The sequence below is a fragment of the Humulus lupulus genome, chromosome 2, assembly GCF_963169125.1.
Source record: "Humulus lupulus chromosome 2, drHumLupu1.1, whole genome shotgun sequence".
Taxonomy (NCBI): Eukaryota; Viridiplantae; Streptophyta; class Magnoliopsida; order Rosales; family Cannabaceae; genus Humulus; species Humulus lupulus.
Window position 1 is genome coordinate 236,351,579 of NC_084794.1, and position 20,774 is coordinate 236,372,352.

General features: G+C 34.2%; 1 protein-coding gene and 1 pseudogene across 4 annotated transcripts; both read right to left on the bottom strand.

Annotated features, from left to right (window-relative positions):
- LOC133819077 (increased DNA methylation 3-like) lies at positions 1-1,273 on the bottom strand (annotated as a pseudogene).
- A 20-nt stretch (positions 1,274-1,293) lies between these two features.
- Positions 1,294-3,422, bottom strand: LOC133819076 (increased DNA methylation 2-like). Of its 4 annotated transcripts, none has more exons than XM_062252237.1 (3): positions 3,219-3,422; positions 1,919-2,867; positions 1,294-1,842 (listed from the first exon to the last, which is right to left on the bottom strand). In XM_062252237.1, exons 2-3 carry the CDS (start codon positions 2,823-2,825, stop codon positions 1,580-1,582), a joined length of 1,170 nt encoding a protein of 389 aa, XP_062108221.1. In that variant the 5' UTR covers positions 2,826-2,867; positions 3,219-3,422; the 3' UTR covers positions 1,294-1,579. The 4 variants fall into 4 exon arrangements, with proteins under 4 accessions (XP_062108221.1, XP_062108219.1, XP_062108220.1 ...); XM_062252235.1 differs by having other exon boundaries at positions 1,919-2,833; positions 3,219-3,421; XM_062252236.1 differs by having other exon boundaries at positions 1,919-2,836; positions 3,219-3,421.
- Positions 3,423-20,774: the final 17,352 nt, after the last annotated feature.

The following is a 20,774-nucleotide window of genomic DNA, read 5'->3' on the forward strand; positions in this document are numbered from 1 at the left end:
TAAGACTGAACTTGTCCAGTCCCACCAAACCTTTTTCTTATAGTAATCTTTGTATTATCAAATATAATAATAATAAAAAAAAGCGGCAAATTCAAAAGCTTTAGATAATGATCAGGATCAGGAAAGTTGTTGTGGAGGTATTATTGTGTGTTTCATAACCACCACTTCCAAAATACCATGATATGGTCGAAAACTAGGAGAAAACAAACGGGGGATCCACAGGACCTGGCAGCCTAAACGAAATGGTAAATGGTAATGGTCCATCAGATGTACATACTTGCTGAACTTTCATATGATACACACTTGATGAACCTTTCAAAAGGCCTGCATCATTATTCATCACCCCTTCAATTTGGACTCTTCCATCCCGTTGAATCTCACATTTTATCTTCCCTGTTAAAACATTAAACTTGGGGTCACTTTTCTTTCCAACACCATTTACGATCAATTAGAATCTCCTGATCTTTGCGTTTGGAAAGTAGAATTGGATTCGATAAGATTAGATAGTTTTTATCATGTAATTTTGTTATGAAATTGGAAAGCATATTGGAAGAATTAATCCTGACAACTTAGGTAATCTTGTTGAAAAACTTGATATAATTTCATCAAAAACAAATTAAAACTTTGTATCCAATAATCCAATCCTACTCTCCAATAAAAAACCTTTGACGTAGTTATAATCTAATATTAGTACCAAAGGTTCAATAAGAGACATCTGAGAGGGCAAGGAACTAAAAGGGAACGCATATGTATGTAATCAATGATGAATACCCAAATACTTACATTGATCTTTCCTGATACCAGGAAGTGCCACTCTGAAAAGGTAAGCACCTTCACTCTCGCTAACATCAACAAGACCAACCGGAGGCCCGGCGCTACCATGCTTTGCAGTTCCAGTTAGAACAACCGAAGCCTTCAATTGAGGATTGTCAGCAAACTTTTGCTCATCCATGCTACCAAAAATATGCTTCCTTTTTAAGTCCTGAGATGATTCACCTACATATAACCAAATAAATAAGCAATTACTGTTGATAAGCTAGATGAAGTACAAGTATTTTAAGTCTAGAGGTTGCTATTGCAGAGTTAATAATCCAAAGAAGAAAAAATACAATTTGAACAAAAACAATTTGCCATATGGGTTACCTTACTACATAGTGATAGTATTAAGAAACTAGAACCAGTTATAAGGATGAACCAAACAGAGTACGCCTTTCAAGATTGTATCATATATGACAAAAAATTTGATAATTGATTAATTCCATAACAAAATTTGCTAACATAGATAGAGAGAAATGCACCAACTAAAAAACCCTCTATAAATTGCTTTGTGCCCCAATCTACAAACAAACATACATTCTCTCCTCTTCAATTTTCTCATCATGTCAGTCCAAAGTTCACTAAGACAGTTACAAAGGACATTGCAGCCTTAACTACCACAAGGAAGTCAAAAGACAGACAAGGTCATCACATGATGAGGCAATCCATATATACAAAAGTTGTTCAATTCCTATTCAAAAAACAATGCCTCAAGAAACTTATACGTCTCTGTTGGATTGTCATTCTAGGAGTAACATCAGTATCACTTTGTTGTGTGATGTATGATTACTCCTTCAAAAATGCCATCTGATCTGAAGTTAGGAGCAAAGAGCCTGGGATCTACAGGTCCCGGAAGACTGAAAGACAGCGTGAATGGTCCAGGTGGGCACAATTGTTGGAACTTCATCTCGAATATGCGCAGAGGTTTCTTTATACTTTTTCCTCCACTCATCGTTCCCCGAACATGAACTTTCCCATCAGATTCAATCTCACAGCTAAAGTTACCTGCCACAACGAAATCATACACTGTACTCAGAGTCAGAGGAACAACTTTGAATACCATGTACAAGTGTTAATAAGTCAAAACAAACAAGAAACATACAGTAGTCCTTCCTGACTCCTGGCAGAGCAACTCGAAAATAATATGCATCTTTGCTAACACCAACATCCACAACTCCAACTGGTGGCCCGCCTTTTCCTTTTCTAGCAGTCCCAGATATAACAATAGATGCACCTGGTTCTGAGGTACATTTCTCCAAATCAGGGAGAGGGCGAATGGACATGATGGCTTGTCCATCAAATATACATGACCTTTGGAAATCTCCTTCTTGGCTATGATATTTTTCCATGGGAACAAAGTGTGGAAATGGAGGCATTGGAGGGAGGTCACATTCCCGCCTTCTCTTAAGTTTATGTTGAGATCTTAGAGACAAATAATCACCCCCACTGGAACTGCCTCCCATGATTGTCTCCTTACCATTCATGCAATTTTTCTCACTGTTACTTCGGGGTTGGTACTCATGTTCATAATGAAGTAACTCGTCCATTTCTATCTTGAAAGCACTTATACAAGATAAAGACTTAAACTTTATTAAATCATTTTCTTCCAAGCTTGATATATTAGGATCATCAATAAGAACGATCCCTTTCACAATCCTAAAGCTAGCAGGATACCACATCTGTTCATGAAGATCCAAAGGAAAAAGTCTTGTGAACTGCCAGCTCTCTTCAATGCCCTTTAGATACTTATGCAACATATTTGGCTTCAATCTCAGGCTAGGGTGAGCTTTTCTTAAGAGATAGTAATATAAATTCTCCAGCAAAGCTATACTAACATATGATGAACCCAAATCACTTGATGTATATGGTGGAGAATCTTCAGATACTCTTTGAAATGCACATCTTCTCGGGTTATCAAAAGTTACATCAGGTCCTAAGTACATACCCATGATGAATTTAAGCAAAAAATGCTGGTCATCAGATGATGAATTTTGACGTTGCAAGTCCATGCTTTGAGCTTCTTTCAAAGTAGAAACATCCAAAAATCAAGACTAGCCAGGTAAGAAAGTAAAATCAAACAGTCACTCCAACCCAAATTTACTTAAAAGATAACAATTATGAAAGTGAAAAAAGAAACACAAAACCCAATTTTACAAAAGATTCCATCTGTAAAACTAAATTAGCTGAGGCATGTCAATGAATATAACCAGAACAAAACGAAATCTCCGAGTATATATAGATCAAAATCTCGAAATATATCACCGTAAATGAACTAAAATCAGAGGGTAGAGCATGCAAAGATTCAAATCGAGGCTATAACTAAATGTTTTCATTCGAATATTTTCCTTTAAGAATTAAAAAACATAAACCCATTAACCAAAAAAAAAAACAGAAGAAAATACCTATTGCTATCTGAATTCAACAGAGACAGCAAATGAAACAACAGCAACGACGAACTCCAAGCGATTTTCACTACGGAAAGAGGTTCTCAAGGAAGATCCCAACAAACTCCATAAACAGTGTATGTTAAAATTTTATTATTTTTGTATATATTAAACGGTGTTTATAAATATTGGAATTTTTTTTTTAGGTAAGAGTATTTTTTTTATTTTCGGCAGTTGTCGAAATTATAATCAATTTTTTTTTGCACAATGATGAATGTTATATTTATAATGGGCATATTGCTAATTTTTAAAAATTTTAAATAATTTATAATATTAAAATTAGAGTTGTACGTTTGTTTGATTTTTTTTATAAGCATGAAAAACAAATTATTTGAACTCTGATTTCGGTACTTTAAATTTATAAAAATTTCTTGAAAATTGGAAAGATATATGTTATAACTATAATGTATATTATCATGCAAAAAAAATGTTATAATTTCTCCAAGTGCCGAAAATAAAAAACGCTCATAGGTAGGGCAAAATGAAGCTCCTTATAAATATATTATTTATATTTAGATAAATATCATTTTGGAGATTGTATTGTGCAAAAGTTACCAATCAGACTCTCTATTTTGTTAAATGAGGGTTCGGATCCTTCATTTTGCAAAATGGATAAAAATAGTACCTCGACTTAATTTTGGTCAATTTTTTTTAATATGACCAAAATGCACTTAAATTTTATTAATTAATGAGTTACTTAAATAATTAAAAATATATTTTGAAATAAAAATAAATTAAATTGATTTCAAACTAAGAAAATTAAATAAATAATACATTACTTATTTAAAAAATATTTTTAATTTTAAAAATAACATTATATATATAAACCTAAAACATAATTATTGACGAGCGTTTTAGTCAGTGAAACTTAGTTAATTTATATGACTAAAATCAAATAAACGATACAAAGAATTTATAGTGGTTCGACCACAAGAGTTGATAATGACCTACGTCCACTTGCACTTTTATTAATCAAAGAAGTCTCACACTGAAGATTATTACAAAACAGAAAGCTAAAACAAGAAGCAGAGGAAATATGAATCAAAAGAATGTATTGTATTGATAATCTGAAAGAGTACAATGAGTGAGCCTTATATAACTCATGCTCATAATAGTTCAGTAACTGAAGTTAGTAACAAACTGTTATAACAGCTCATGAACAGCTCATTAACTTCCTGACTAACTTGACAGCTAACTAAACTAACACTCCAACTAACTAACTGACTTTTTACTCTTAATACTCCCCCTCAAGATGGAGAGCTAATGCTTATTAATCCCATCTTGTTTTTGAAGCTATTGAACTGAGTAGGAAATAAGGCTTTAGTGAACACATCAGCTAGTTGATCTTTAGAAGAGACATGGCTAGTTTTGATCACCCCTTGCTGAACCTTTTCCCGAACCAAATGGCAATCAATCTCTATATGTTTGGTTCTTTCATGAAACACAGGGTTAGTTGCTATGTATTGTGCTGCCTTATTGTCACAATATAACAAAGCTGGACCTTTATGTTCAATATTTAGTTCCTTAAGAACTGACAACAACCATATAAGCTCACAGGTTGTATTTGCCATAGCCCTGTATTCTGCTTCTGCAGATGATCTAGATACAACTTGTTGCTTTTTACTTTTCCATGATATCAAAGATTCAACAAGAAAAATGCAAAAACCAGTAGTTGATCTTCTGGTATCTGGACAAGCTGCCCAGTCAGCATCAGTGTAGGCCTTTAGTTGTATTTCTGACGTTGCAGGGAAAAATAGTCCCTGTCCTGGGCAGTTCTTCACATATTGGAGTACCCTTTGTGCTGCTTTCATGTGTCTAGCCTTGGGAGTGACCAAAATCTGACTCAATTTGTTCACAGAGAATGACAAATCTGGTCTTGTGATGGTGAGATATTGCAGCTTTCCAACTATTCTTCTGTAAAGTTTGGGATCTGTCAACTTGTCTTCTTCATCTTGACTTAGCTTTAGGTTAGCTTCCATAGGGGTAGTGACTGGTTTGCACCCCAAATGACCAAGATCTTCAAGCAATTCCAAAGCATAAGGCCTTTGTGTTGGGGTTTTATGCCCTAATTAAAACTCAAATTCTTTGTAATCTCATTTTATTATCAATAAAAGAATAGAAACCATTTTTTACTTGGTCAATCACTTTGCTCACATGTTTTATTTTCATAATTATTTGTTTAATATAAACTTCTATTAAATCCCGAGCATATAGCTAATCTTATTTATAGTGACATAATCACAGTGGAATGTAAATATGATTATATGTTCAAAAATAAGTTAGTCCTAAGATTAGTCAGTGCACCGGATTTACACTGACTTGCCAATCTACAATATGATCTACTTACACATTACAGTGTTATGTTCTTTCCAGAACATTAGCAAAGTAGATAAGATCGGATGTATTTGTTACATCGGACAGGACCGATATTGACAGTTGATAAGATAAGTAAACATACCGTTATTATCAATTCTAGTCATATCATATAGTTGACCATAGGTCAATTCAATCTCAATTCTGAGTGGTTAGTATTTTAACTGATTGTATTATTTGAGTTCTTTGACTTGTTCGTTACCAGCTTACCCTACGGACTAGCCCATACTTACATCTTGGGAACTCGACAGTATAGTTGAGTGGGAGTGTTAATCATAGATATGAACATCTATAGCTTCTGATGAAGAAGTGAAATGATGGTTTCCTTTTAGTTTGGTTCAATGTGTTAAATGATAGAGATCTCATTTCAGTAATTAAATTAGTTTACTGAAATATCATTTACAAGGAACTAAGTGTTTTAAGGATAAAATACAATGAGGGGTAAAACGGTATTTTAGTCCTATCTCATTGTAGACCGTCTATAGAGGATTGAGTGACAATTATGGTTGTAACAATGGATAATTAATAGTGTATCTATATTTGTTATAGAGCGTTCTATGAATTCAAGAGTGCAATTCCAAGTCTATAGTGGAGTCACGATGAATTAATAAGTTAGTAAATTTATTTGTTAGATTTATGATAACTTATTGGAGCTTGATTTCATAGGCCCATGGTCCCCATTGTACCTTGGATAAAATCATCTAGATAGTCTCAATTAATTGATTTAATCATCAATTAGAATTATCAAAGTTGACCAGGTCAATTTTGGATAGTTTCACAGAGTTATGTAATTTTGAGAAGAAAAGAAAAATTATGGCAGATTTATTAATTAAGATAAATTGGTATCTAAATTAATAAATAAATTTAAATCAAGGTTCAAATTATAAATAATTAATTTGATAAAGGATTTAAATAAATAATTAATTAATTAAATCAATAGAAAATAATACAGGCCTTGATTTTAAGTCCAATGGGCTTATAATCAAATGGGAAATTTCATGGGCCTATAGCCCATGATAATTTCGACCTAGGGCTTCAAAATGGCTGTTATTTTATTGATTTTTTATTTAAATTAAATGGCCTAATTTAGTCTATAAAATGAGTGCTTAGAGAGAAGATTTCAGAGACGACAGATAAGTCACAAGTCAGATTTTCTGATAGTTTTATATTCTCTATAAACACAAGTCATTTTCTAAGCCACTTTGTTATTTTCTCTTCTTCTCTCTATATCTATCTCATGTGTTGAGAATTTCCCACACTAGTCTAGGTGGTTCTAAGGATACATTGGAAGATTGTGAAGAAAATAGAAGATCGGTTCAGTTTCTTGATAATACTCTACGACAAAAAGGATACAAGAGTTTGAGAAACTGAAGGAAGGACTCTTAATTCCGCTGCGTATACTGTAAGTATTATATTATTTGTTTATCTTTGAATTCAATTTTAGAAACATGTTTTAGGCTATCTCGTATTAATTTGTTTAATATTAGATATACATGAAAATAAATAAAGATCCTGTATAAGCTTTTTCCAACACTTTGTGATATGAAAATTCCCTTAGCAGATCTAGCCACTTCCAATCCTAGGAAGTATTTGAGTTTTCCTAGATCTTTAAGCTGAAATTTGTTGTTCAACTTAACCTTGAGAGCCTCCAACTCGGCAACATTGTTACTTGCCAAAATTACATCATCAACATAGATGAGAAGGATGATGAAACTGTCTCCAACTTGTCTCATAAACAGTGAGTGATCTGTGCTTGAATGATGAAAACCCTCCTCAATCAAGGCGCTAGAAAATTTTGCAAACCATTGTCTTGATGCTTGCTTCAACCCATATAGAGATTTGTTTAGTTTGCATACTGCATTTGGTGGAAGCTCCCCCTTAGGACTATACCCTGGAGGTAGAGTCATATACACATCTTCATGGAGATCTCCATGTAAAAAGGCATTGTTAACATCAAGTTGATGAAGATGCCATCCATTAATAGCTGCAAGTGCAAGAACAAGCTTCACTATGACTAATTTTGTAACCGGAGCAAAGGTATCTGTGTAATCTATTTGTTGATTATAGCCTTTAGCCACAAGTCTGGCTTTAAACCTTTCTACAGATCCATCTGCATTGTACTTGATTTTATAGACCCACCGGCAGCCAATAGCATGTTGTTCAGCAGGCAAAGAAACCACTCTCCATGTGTGATTCTTCTCAAGAGCATCAATCTCATTATCCATGGCATTATCCCACTCTGGTATGCCTTGTGCTTGACTGAAAAACTCTGGTTCATAGTGACTGGAAATGGCCAGAATAGCTGCTCGAAAATGAGGTGACAACCTGCTGTAATCAAGAACTTGAGAAATAGAGTAAGGAGTAACAGATGAGGGAACCTGAGACACATCAGAGGAATTAGTTTTGGCAAGATAACAATGATAATCTTGTAAATATGAAGGCTTATGAGTTGCTCTAACAAGTTTGATTTGTGAAGAAGAAACAGGTGCAGAGTGTTCATTATGCTGAAGCTCAGATGTAGAAAAATCAGTAACAAATTTAGAAAAAAAAATTTGGTACTCATCTGAGAGAGAGTCATTAGAATGAAATGGAAAAATAGTTTCATGAAAATGGACATCTCCGGAACAAAAAATTCTGTTGGAATTGAGGTCCAGCAGCTTATAGGCTTTCATGCCATTAGGGTATCCTAGAAAGATGCATGGTGCAGCTCTAGGAGAAAATTTTGATCTATTGGTAGACAAAGTAGAGGCATATGCAAGACATCCAAAAGCCCTTAGATGAGTGTAATTTGGTGGCTTAGATTTGAGAACCTGAAAGGGAGAGACATTTTGTAAATTTGGTGTTGGTGTTCTGTTGATTAAGTAGGCAGCAGTAGCAACACATTCATCCCAGTAAACTAAAGGAATGTAAGACTGGAATAAGAGGGCTCTAGCTACATTTAACAGATGTTGATGTTTCCTTTCAACAACAGAATTTTGTTGGGGTCTATGGATGCAAGAGTGATAATGAATAATCCCAAGAGAGCTAAACAACTCTACAAACTGCAATTCTTTGGCATTATCTGACCTAACAGCTTTAATGGTCTTTTGGTACTGTGTTTTGATGAGTTGAATAAAATTTGGAATGGCAGTTTGTGCTTCATCTTTGCTTTTGAGAAAATGCACCCAAGTGTATCTAGAGTGATCATCAACAATGGTAAGAAAATACTTATGACCCCCAATGGTAAGAGTATTAAATGGTCCCCATATATCAATGTGAATAAGATCAAAACATTCTTTAGCAATGTTATGATTTGAAACAAAAGGCAATTTTCTTTGTTTTGCATAATGACAAACAGAACAATGGAAATTTGGACAAGATTGATTTTGAAATTGCAATTCTTTATTCAAGGAATGAAGTTTGATACAAGAGGGATGCCCCAATCTATAATGCCATACAATATCACTATTTATTTTGGAATCAGAAAACAAAGAGAAAACATGAGGACTATTTTTCTCAACAGGTAATTTCAAGTAAAACAATTTTCCATGCCTTTCAGCCATCCCAATCAGCTAGTTCTTCGAAGTGTCCTGAATCACATAGTGAACATAATGAAAAGTGAATACACAAGTTGCTGATTCAAGTAAAGATGTAACAAAAAGGAGATTAAGATGAAAATCTGGAACATATAATACATGTTTGAGAATAAGAGTTGAAGAGAGCACAACTGTTCCAAGACAAGAGACTTTAACTGAATTGCCATTAGGTAAATTAACACAAGAAATTGTGGAATCTAAATAAGTGTTTTGAAATAAAGACAAGTTGTGACACACATGGTGAGTAGCACCAGTGTCAAGAATCCAAGAAGATGAGGCTTTACAAAGAGTTTTACCAGAGAATTGTGATACTGATGGCTGATTAATATGAACGGAATTGAGTTGTTCACCACCTTTCTGAGACAGCATATTCATGAGCCTTTGGTACTGAGCAAAAGTAGCTATGAGATCTTGCTCAACAGTCTGACCATGTAACGCCCCAAACTCCAGGGACCGTTACGGTGTGACTTGTAAACAGTGCTAAACTCACTAATCGAGTCATTTGGCCAAAAACATGATCTAGGTATGATTAGCGATTTAGGGATTAAACATTTTGGTTAAGATGTAACGTTTCACTAGAACGTTTAATATATACATTGGGATCCCGAAAGTAAAGTTTCAGAGTTTATTACAGAAAATATTTACAACAGGCCGTTCTAAGCAGCAAAACAGGGTTCAACCCTAGTTCCACTTTAAACCTCGGCCGTGGCGAACGAGCAGCTGCATATGTACACGTCATCACCTAAGCTCTCCAACTCAAGGATGGTCCAGCTTCCTCTTGCCTTTACCTGCACCACGTAGCACCCGTGAGCCAAAGCCCAGCAAGAAAACACAATAAAGCGTGACATAGTCTCAACAACGATCATAATAACCATTCAGGACTATCAGTCCAAGCAAATAGGTGACAATAGCCAATAGTCACAATAATGAGCATCGCTCCTTCTAGCCATGTGACGATAGGGTCACCAGGGCTTAACTAACAAGTGATCCTTTCGTAAGTTTGATTAGGACAGGTGCATGGTGAATGGTCACCAACATAACCTTCCTCCCGACCCTAGAGTCGTGCTATGGACAGCGTCCCTTGGCCATGTGACAAACAGTCACCGGGGTCATGTACCTTGGCCATAAACATCTGGTCATAGACCAGGCAAGCGCTTATAGTTCTCATTGACCTTCCGGTCGGTCCAGCATTAATACCCCATATGAGTCATTCAATGCCGACCTCGATTAGATCTAATCTTTAATCGGCCCGGCGTTCACAACGCTCTGCCACTTCTGACCCTTGGGTCTGTAAAACACGACTATTGCTCAGCCCGTGGTGAACTTAATTAATAAGTCACAGCTTCACAGACGGATCTGACACCATTGTCGATTCTGACTAATAAGTCAGCGCCATACACAGGTAAGCCATGCCACCAAACATATATCACATGTCCAATATCCGTAGACAAGGTATTTAGCATGCTTTCTAAACAGATGCCAGTACAATTAGGACCATATACAACCACAGAGGCTCAAGCTCTGAACAATGTCATACCCAGTATACAAAGCAAGTCCTAACCACATGTTTCTCAAGCATCATATGCGATATATCCAGCAATCCAACATGCACCAATAACAGCCATGCATGCCACGTATAATAGTCAACCAACAGGCATCAAGAATAGCCATGCATGTCATACATAATAATCAACCGACATGCATCAATAATAACCATGCATGTCATATATACACAGGGTGCAGTTTTCTTACCTCAGATTCGAGCTAGAACGATTAAAAGAATGACCCTTGGGAACGATCAACTTTTAGTCCTTTAGCGGTCACCTAGTCATAACCAAATATAAGGTATCATCAATAAAAATGATCAATATAAGTTCCCCAATCAGTATCTAGCCTCCGGAACACCAATCCCCACTTAACCGGGTACCAGGTTCAACCCCGAGGCCTATGGCTTGAATCCTCAAGCTAGAAAACATGTTTTTGGTCAAAATGGCCTTAAGGGCCGCGGCCCTCCCCTGCTGCGCCGCGGCGCGCCCTCAAACAGAGAGGGCTCTCCCTCTGTCAGACGCCAAGGGCCGCGACGCTCCCCTGCTGCGCCGCGGCGCTCAGCCCAAACCAGCAACCGACCGTGCACGAACCAGTTTTCCCCCTGTGCGATATCTTCTCAAACCAGTCCTTCAAACCTTCATAAAACCTCCTCCTAACATACAATTAAACCCCTAGACAACACCCATAACCTCCCCTCATCAAAACCCAATCCTATAATCCATCAAAACCCCTTTGAATCCAAACTTTTAGTAAGAAATCAAAGCTGAAACCAGAGAAGGAAACAGAGTATCATCTGAGTTCAAAGGCTAAAACTCACCTCAAACACAGCTTTGAATCCCCTTTAATGGTTGTAATAAGTCCCCTAGCTGCCACCTTTGATTTCCTAGCTCAAAACCCCAGGATGGCCTCAAGAACACCAAAGAGAAGATGGTGAGGGATGGTGTACGGGTTGAAGAGGAGGAGAACTCTGTTTTTGGTTCTGTTTTACAGCCATCTAAAACCATATATATCCACCCCTAAAATGACCAAATTACCCTTGTGTCATCTTAAGCCTCTAAAACCATTATAGGGGTAAAATTGGTACTTTTTGCTTAACCCGTTAATCATAATTAACGCTTCCCAATTCCCGCTAATCTCAATATCCTCAAACACCAATAATTCATATCCCATTACCCTAAAGTCCCCGGTAACGCTTTAATCATTAATATCACCCCGAGACTCACCCCGAGCCTCAAGCTTAAACCCGTTATGACTAGACCGAACACTTACATCTCATGATCGTCTCATGTCGAATAGCTCGAACCAATCCACCTTATAATGTGGCTATATTAATTAATCACAATCATGCACCCAAAATATACAATTACACCCACAGTGGCCAAATTACCAAAATACCCTCACAATAATAAATTCTCCCATATGCATGCATTCACCATCATATAATAATATAATTCACGTAAATATGCATATAATCATTAAATATTATAATAAATCAATTATGGCCCTCCCAGCCTCCTAATCAAGGTCCTAAACCTTATTAGGAAATTTGGGGCATTACAGACCATCTCCATTTGTTCCCCCATCCTCTTGTGCACCAGAGAAGTTTGCAGCAGGTTTAGCAGGTCCTAGAGCATTTCTATTGGGATATTTTCCGTGCAACTTGTGTCCTGGTGGATAACCATGAAGCCTATAGCACTTAGCCATGATATGACCTGTGATTCCACAATGATGACACACTGCTTTTGGCTTGTATGGCTGAACACTCCCTGCAAATTGACCTGAGCTAGATGATGATGGTGGAGCAGCAGGCTTGTCATTTTCAATGTGATTAGAGGTAATTCCTCTCTGTCTTTCCTCTTGAACCACTGAAGCAAAAGCCTTGTTAATGTTGGGAAAGGGATCTTGCATCAAGATCTGAGATCGTGCATTGCTGTAAGACTCATTGAGACCAATTAAAAACTCAAGAACCCTATCCTCATCATGATATTCCTGAATAATCTTCGTTGCACCACAAGTACAAACAGGTTGTGGTCTGAATTCTTGAATCAAATCCCAAAGAGACTTTAGTCGAGTGAAGTATGTAGTGACAGAATTTGATCCCTGGACCAAAGCTTGCATAGATCGTTTAGCCTCGAACACCCTAGGTGCATTCTTTTGATGATATCTTTCCTAAAGTTCAGACCAAATCCGAGCTGCATTGTCAAGATGCATCACACTGTCTGCAATTTCACTAGAAATGGCATGTAAGATCCATGAGATCACCAAACTGTTGCACCTAAACCAGACATCATAAGCTTCATCATCACCTTCAGGTGCAGGTAATCGACCATCAACGAACTTAATCTTGTTTCTTGCAGCAAGAGCAACTACCATCGATCGCCGCCAGGAGCTGTAGTTTTCACATCCAGTCAAGATCTTTGGAACAAGGCTAACAACAGATTGATCTCCATTAGAAATGTAGTAAGGACTTCTAGGATCATCACCAGGTGGTCGATCATTAGGTTCAAGAACAGAGAACATGTTTGCAGTTTCTGATCCAACTCCTTGATTTGTTGTGCTTCGAGTGTGAGCTCCACCACGACCCATGACCATCAGCAACTGTGATCATCAATCAGAGAAAACGCAATTGAGCACACAGAGATCGGGGCTCTAATACCATATTACAAAACAGAAAGCTAAAACAAGAAGCAGAGGAAATATGAATCAAAAGAATGTATTGTATTGATAATCTGAAAGAGTACAATGAGTGAGCCTTATATAGCTCATGCTCATAATAGTTCAGTAACTGAAGTTAGTAACAAACTGTTATAACAGCTCATGAACAGCTCATTAACTTCCTGACTAACTTGACAGCTAACTAAACTAACACTCCAACTAACTAACTGACTTTTTACTCTTAATAAAGATCAAGAAGAAACAAGGTTCAACTGAGTTTCTTAAGCCTCAGAGATAATACAATTCAATAGGGTTTTGTATGTAAAGTGCGCACTAATTCAACTTAGAGATAATGACTGAGAGAGATCTCTATGTTGGGAATTGTGCCCTAAAAGCAATTGTGGTAGACAATGGCTTTAATGAAATAAAATAAATAAATTGAATTATCGTATATATGTAGCTTATGTACTATATTATTGCTAATAATACTAAATAAATATAAGAAAATTCTCAAGTTCATCTATGTGGTCTCAATCTCATATTGGTATGAGATGACTGAGATTGAGATAATGAACTTAAATAGTTCGCAGTAAAATAACATTATGGAACCTTTAGATTAATTATTGTTAGTACGGTCCACTAGTATTATTAATACATGTGACCTAGATCTGGGTTACTAATGTAGTAGGACACTTTAGTGGAGGTACTTTGCATGCTGAGAGTATGTAGAACTAGACTAGATGTGATTTAATAATACTTGTTTAAATACTGTTTCGTAGTATTATAAAACTTATCAACGGATGATCATATACAAACTAATCTTAATCCTGAGGTTACTATGAACTCATGTATATGTTACTTGATCCTATGATTCATGTGTTACGGTTTGTTAGAATGATCAGGCTAAGAACAATTGTTTTGGTGACTCAATGATGTATATGGCTGAGGACATAATTTAACAGATATGAAATCTGTACCTTCTTATAGATTGAATGATGATTCCATTTTGGGTCGACTTTTGGAACTGAAAAGGTTATTGACATCAAATTCATAATAAGATTATGAATTAGTCTTCACTAGTAAAGTCAATGGTACACTAAGAATCAAGATATAATTAAAAGGGTGAAATAGTAATTTTATTCCCATTTAATTATGAATCATCAATAGATGATTAATGTGTATGTAATGATTATATCAATGGACACTTTGTGGTTACAATAAAGTACTCAGTAAATATATGTCTTTAATTCTCAAGAGTTCAGTCTCATATTTACAGTGGAATAATCATGAGATTAATAAATATGATTATTGAATCAAAGAGTTTTGGTTAATAATCTATTATTTATTGGAGCTTGGAATTATTGATCCATAGGTCCCCGAGGCGGCTTTATCAACACTAATCAAGGTAAGAGTTGATACAAGGGTTAAACTGTGAATTGACTATTTGAGAGAATATTTATTCTTCGGGATAAATGTGCAATTATGCGATAATTGAAGTTGTACAATTTATTATTGCATTTGTGAAATTTCGAAATCGTGTAGAAATAAAAGAAATTAATTTTAATCAATTATTTTTTTAAGTGTGAATAAATAAATATGGATAGTCAATATTAGTTTTGATTATTATATTCATTTAATTAATAATAATGATGATGAAAATTTAAATTTTGAATTTTGAAATTTAAGTTGCTATCTTTTTCCTTAAAAAGATGATATCTTATTTAAATATCTAATTCTTAATTAATTAAAAGTAAAAACACATGAAAAATCAAAATCTCATTTTTCAGGGATAGGCCACACGCATAGGGCTTGGATTGTTATATGTGTGTGGCACATCTGATGTTATCAGATATTGGTTTTTCATTTTTATTTTTTAATTAATTAATTAATTAAATATTTTAAAAAGGAGTTTTAAAATGGAATGCTAGATTTTTTTTTATTATCATTATTATTATAAAAAATGATTGATTTTTCTTCATTATTATTATTGTGGTTATAATGTCTATATATTCTATTTGATAGAAAATAGAAACAACAAATTTTTGACAAGTTTAATACAGAGAAGAAAAACTATCACCTTTTCACAAAAAGGAAAAACCTATTCTCTCTAACCTATAATCAAAAGTCTCATGTGTTGAGAATACTTTTGATTCACAAAATTGATATTTGTTCTCTATGTGCCCGCACATATCTTGAGGTGTAGAGAAAGTCTTGGAAGATCTAGGTGTGAGTACTGAAGGAAGGATAGGAAGATCGAAATACATACGAAAAGATTCAATGATTCTTGATAGGCTACAAGAGGTAAATAATTTCGTATTATTTTTCATATTCATATTATATATTGATTTGTTGGGAATTGTGCCCTGAAAGCATATGTAGTAGACATTGTTTTATGAAATAAATAAATGAATTGAATTTGTTATGCATATATTTTATGGACTATATTATTCTGTGATAATATTATGTAAATATCAGAAAAATTCCTAAGTTCATATATGTGATCTCAAACACATATTAGTACGGGAGGATTGTGTTTGAGATGAATGAACTTGAATAGTTCGCAGTAAAATAAAGTTATGGAATCTTTAGATTAATTACTGCAAGTACGGTTATGAATACATGTGATCTAGATCCGAATCACTAGTGTGGTAGGACACTTTAGTGGATGTGCTTTATATATTGGAGAATATATAGAACTGGACCAGATATGTTTATTAATACTTAGTGAAATACCGTTTCGAAGTATTAATTAAATATATCAACTGATGATCATATACAAATAGATTTTAATCCTGAAGTTACTATGAACTCCTGTTTATGTTATATGAGTTCTTTGATTCACTCGTTAGGGTCTGTCAGAATGATCTGGCTAGAAACTTTTGTTTTGGGAACTCATTAATGTAGATAGCTGGGGACATAGTATACAAATATGGAATCTATGCCTTCTCGCAAGAGATTGAATGATGGTTCTCTTAAGGGTTGACTTTTGGGACTAAAATGTTATTGAGCTCAAATTCATAATTTAGTTATGAATTAACCTTCACTAGTAAAGTCAATAGTTTTTAAGGAAACAAGAGATAATTAAAAGGGTAAAACGGTAATTTTATTCCCGATTAATTATGAACCATTATTAGAGGGTCAATTTGTATGCAATGATTATATCAATGGACGCTTTATAATTATAAAGTACTCAGTAAATGAAGTGTCTATAATTACAAGAGTGCAGTATCATATTTATAGTGGAATAATCATGAGATTAATAAATTAAGATTATTTAATTAAAGAGTGTAATTAATAATCTCAAATTTACTGGAGCTTGGAATTATAGGTCCATAGGTTCCCATAGCGGCTCTATCAACACTATTCAAGGTAAGAGTTGATATGAAGGGAAAAATAGTTTAAAGACATATTTAAGAAGAAATTTGTTCTTCAGGCCAAATATGCAATTATATGATAATAGTGATTAATTAATTAATTACAAATTAGTTGTAGTTAACAAAATTAATTAATATTTAATTCTTGTATAATTTTCGAAATTATATTAAATAATTAAATTACTTTTGAAATTTAATTAATTAATTATAATTTTCAAAATTATAATAAATTAAATATTTATTTTCGAAAATATTGGATTTAATTAATTGGTAGAATTAATATCTTTATTTGAGTGGGAGATAATGATCTGATAAGTTCAAATTGGATTTGAATTTAAAATATTAATTAATTTAAATTTGAATTCATATTTGAATTAGTTATCAGGTTGTTAGATCTTATCTGACAAACTAGTTTGAATAAATAATTAAATAAAAATTTAAAGAACCAACATCCCTAAAAATAGGGATGCTACACGCACACACATAGTGGACTGTGTGTGGCGTGTAGGGCTATTTTCCAGGGATATGGTTTTTATTTTTATTTATTTAATTAATAGATAATTCAAAAATTGGTTTTTGGATTTTTTTCATTAATAAAATAATTAATTAATTATTAAGTAAATTGTAAGTTGGTTACAGATTTATTTTTTAAATTTGAATATTTTCTTTTAAGTATGACTAATAAGAAAATATTCAGATATCTGAGACAACTCAAAAGATCTGCTCTGTGAAAAATAGAACGATAGTTTTCTCTCCCTGAAAAATAAAGAACCAATTCTCAGGCCTATTCTCTTGATCTCATGTGTTGAGTACATCAAGTAGAATCACAAATAAACTATCATTCATTCTCTAAGTGCCCACACACTTTTTGAGGTGTAGAGAACGCTTTGGAAGATCTTGGTGTGAGTACGTGGGAGCACCTTGGATAGGAAGATCATTCTTATTACGAAAAGATAGCAATGACACTTGATAGGCTTCAAGAGGTATGATTTCTATTCTTAACTTGCTTATTATTAATGTATGTATATTAATGGATCCGCATATGTAAAGGTAGTTTAAATATGTTACAAAATTTTTGTTGTACACTGGGCCAACCCCACCACCATTCCGCTGCGTATTAGGAAACTCGTTCCTAACATGATTAACATATTGCAAATTAAAGGATCCTCATATAAAGATTGTTTATATGAAATTTTTTGTTGTATACCATTACCACAATTTTTGATGCGCACTAGGAACTGTTCTTTACAATTGGTACCAGAGCCATCTTTAATCCCTGCATATGTTAATTATTGTGTGGGTATCATATGCATTTTTATATTATGTGTAATATATGAATGAATGAATGTTTGTGTATTGATAGTTTATGTTATAAAGGGTTGGTTTTCATGGTGTTTTTGGAGTTAGGAATGTTCTTAATTTTTCTAGATATACAAAAATTGTAAGCCATTTTGGGGCATAGGAATTTTGTAATTTATTTTTTAAAATTCTGGAAAAATTTTGTAATGGCCCGAGCCCCGAGCACAAACCTCGAGGCTCGAGCCGCTTGATGGACCCAAAATGGGTATGTTTAAATATTTATACTCGCAAGCGCACGAATCGTATTTATAGAATAGTTTTCGTGTAAGCACGAGGTCGAACCCAAAGGAGTTGTCTAAAATCAAAAAGAAAACAATTTAATTCAAAAGTAATAAATTCTAACCTAGTTCCAAAGATTGATGAGTTTTAATATTATGAACATAAAATGAAAGATTGAAAAGTAAAGCTATTTAAGAGAATGAAAATAAACCAATAATGATTTGACAATAAGTGTTAAAAGAAAAGATTATTAAGATACTAGAATCCACAAAATGTAAGTTTAATAATATTTATTAGTATATTGATTCCCAAGTTTTTAGTGATAGTTAAAATAATTTAAACTATCCTTTTCCAAAAAGATTTATAATTTTAAACACAAATTTCTTATAAAAAGATAGGATTTTTCTTCACTTTTCAAAATTATAATTTCAAAACATTTAGTGTAAATCAATCTAATGAAATAACAAATAAATCAATGAACATTATTTATAAGGCAAAATATAATATTTTTGTTCTAAGCATGGATGTGTACAATTTAATGATACATCTTACACAAAGAATATTATGTTTATGCACTAATGAAGAACAAAGTGTAAATATGTTCTAACAATATAAAATACAAGATATTTAAGATGAAAGAAATATATGAAGAAGAAAAATCCATAGACTTTGTTGCATTACAAGGGAAATCAACATACAACATAAATATTACCTAGTTACAAGTTGCTTCATCATGATCTTAATAATCTTATGAAAAAGATTAGAAGCACATAACTAGAGTAGAAATTACAAAATAAATGACATACATACTTGCAAAATGCTCTTGAAAAACCCAAATGGAAGAGAGAATGGTAGAGAGAAAATGGGAGAAAAAGATGGTAACCCAAAACATTAAGCACCCTAAAATGGTCTTCAAAGCCCTTATTTATAGCCAAAATGAGATTATTAAAATAATCAATTTAAATTAAGTAAATTGATTAAATTAATAATAATATGGTAAATAGGGGTAAATTGTAGGAGTGATGATGATTTTGGGGTAAAAAGTGTATAGAAAATGGGTAAAAAGTGGCATTTTGAGCATAGGGGACAAATGATACACTTAGGCAAATTTAGGCTCAAAAAGTGGCAAAAATGCAGCACTAGGCTGCTGGTGGCAGGCGTGGCCTTGTGGGCTGAGGACAAGCTGGGCCTGGCTGGTGGCAGGCGGCCCAAAAGCTGGTCTGTACGGCTGGGGAGCTGGGCGTTCACGGCTAGAGACATAAGATGGCCGAATGCTGAGAAGAAAACAAGGACAGGTGGCGGCTGGAGGATAATTTGCTGGAAGGGAAATGGCTGCTTGGTTGGAGAAACCTGCTGAGCCTTGGGGCTGTGCCAGACGCAAGGCTGGGAGAGCCAGATGGGCTTCACGCTGGGCCTGGTGAGGAGAAAGGCCGAGATGCTTTCAAAAATGCCATTATCCATCTCTTTTTCAGCAAAAATGCCACTCTTTATCTTTATTTTTCTTGCTTTTCAAGAGCAAAAATACACCAAAATCCCTAACAAAAGAAACATAAATTAAATCAAATTCAAATATTTTCAATTATAAAATAAATCATATTAGTTCATTGAAAATATTAATTAAGACTTAATTTAATTGAACATTTAGTTTCACTAAAACAACATTTTTTTACCTCAAACTAAACAACATTAATTCAAATAATTAACTACAATATTTTACAACAAAATAACTATAAAAACACACAAAATTATATAAAATCAAAATAATACTAATAAATTTAAAATTACTTAAAAACTTAATAAGTTAATTAAAAACTCAAGAACTAAGCAACAATTAGCATATAAAATATGGTAAAGTAACTCTAATTTGTAGAGTTATCACTGCTGCCCCTACAACCGTGTCACCCTGCGCGTGCCCAGCTCCCCACGCCTGTGCACCCTATGCGCGCCCAACGCCCCTGCACCTCTGCCAAGTACCCAGCCACCTGCGCGCCCAACACGCCTTAAGCGCCTTATACCCACCTCCAGCCGCACACCTGGCTACCGCAACCCAACCATTGACACACCCATTAGGGTTTGTGTCATGCAAACCCTAATGGATGTGTAATTATCCATTTGGGCTATTTTAATCCCAATATAATTAAAAGTATTTTAATTATAAATTTTGAGTTAATTGTGATTAGTCAAAATTCCAATTGGGTCTCAATAACTTGTTGGATATTAAAACCCAAAGTTTGATTATTTTAAATTGTTTAAAATAATTAAAAAGTTATTTAACTCATAATGGTTAATTAAAACGGTAAAGACCCAAAGACTAAAAGAGAAGGTCCAAGATCAAAGGAGTTGCTCTTTATTAGGCCTTAGTTAGTTTAATTGTTTTTTTGTATTATTTTGCAAGTGTTGTAATTTTCTAG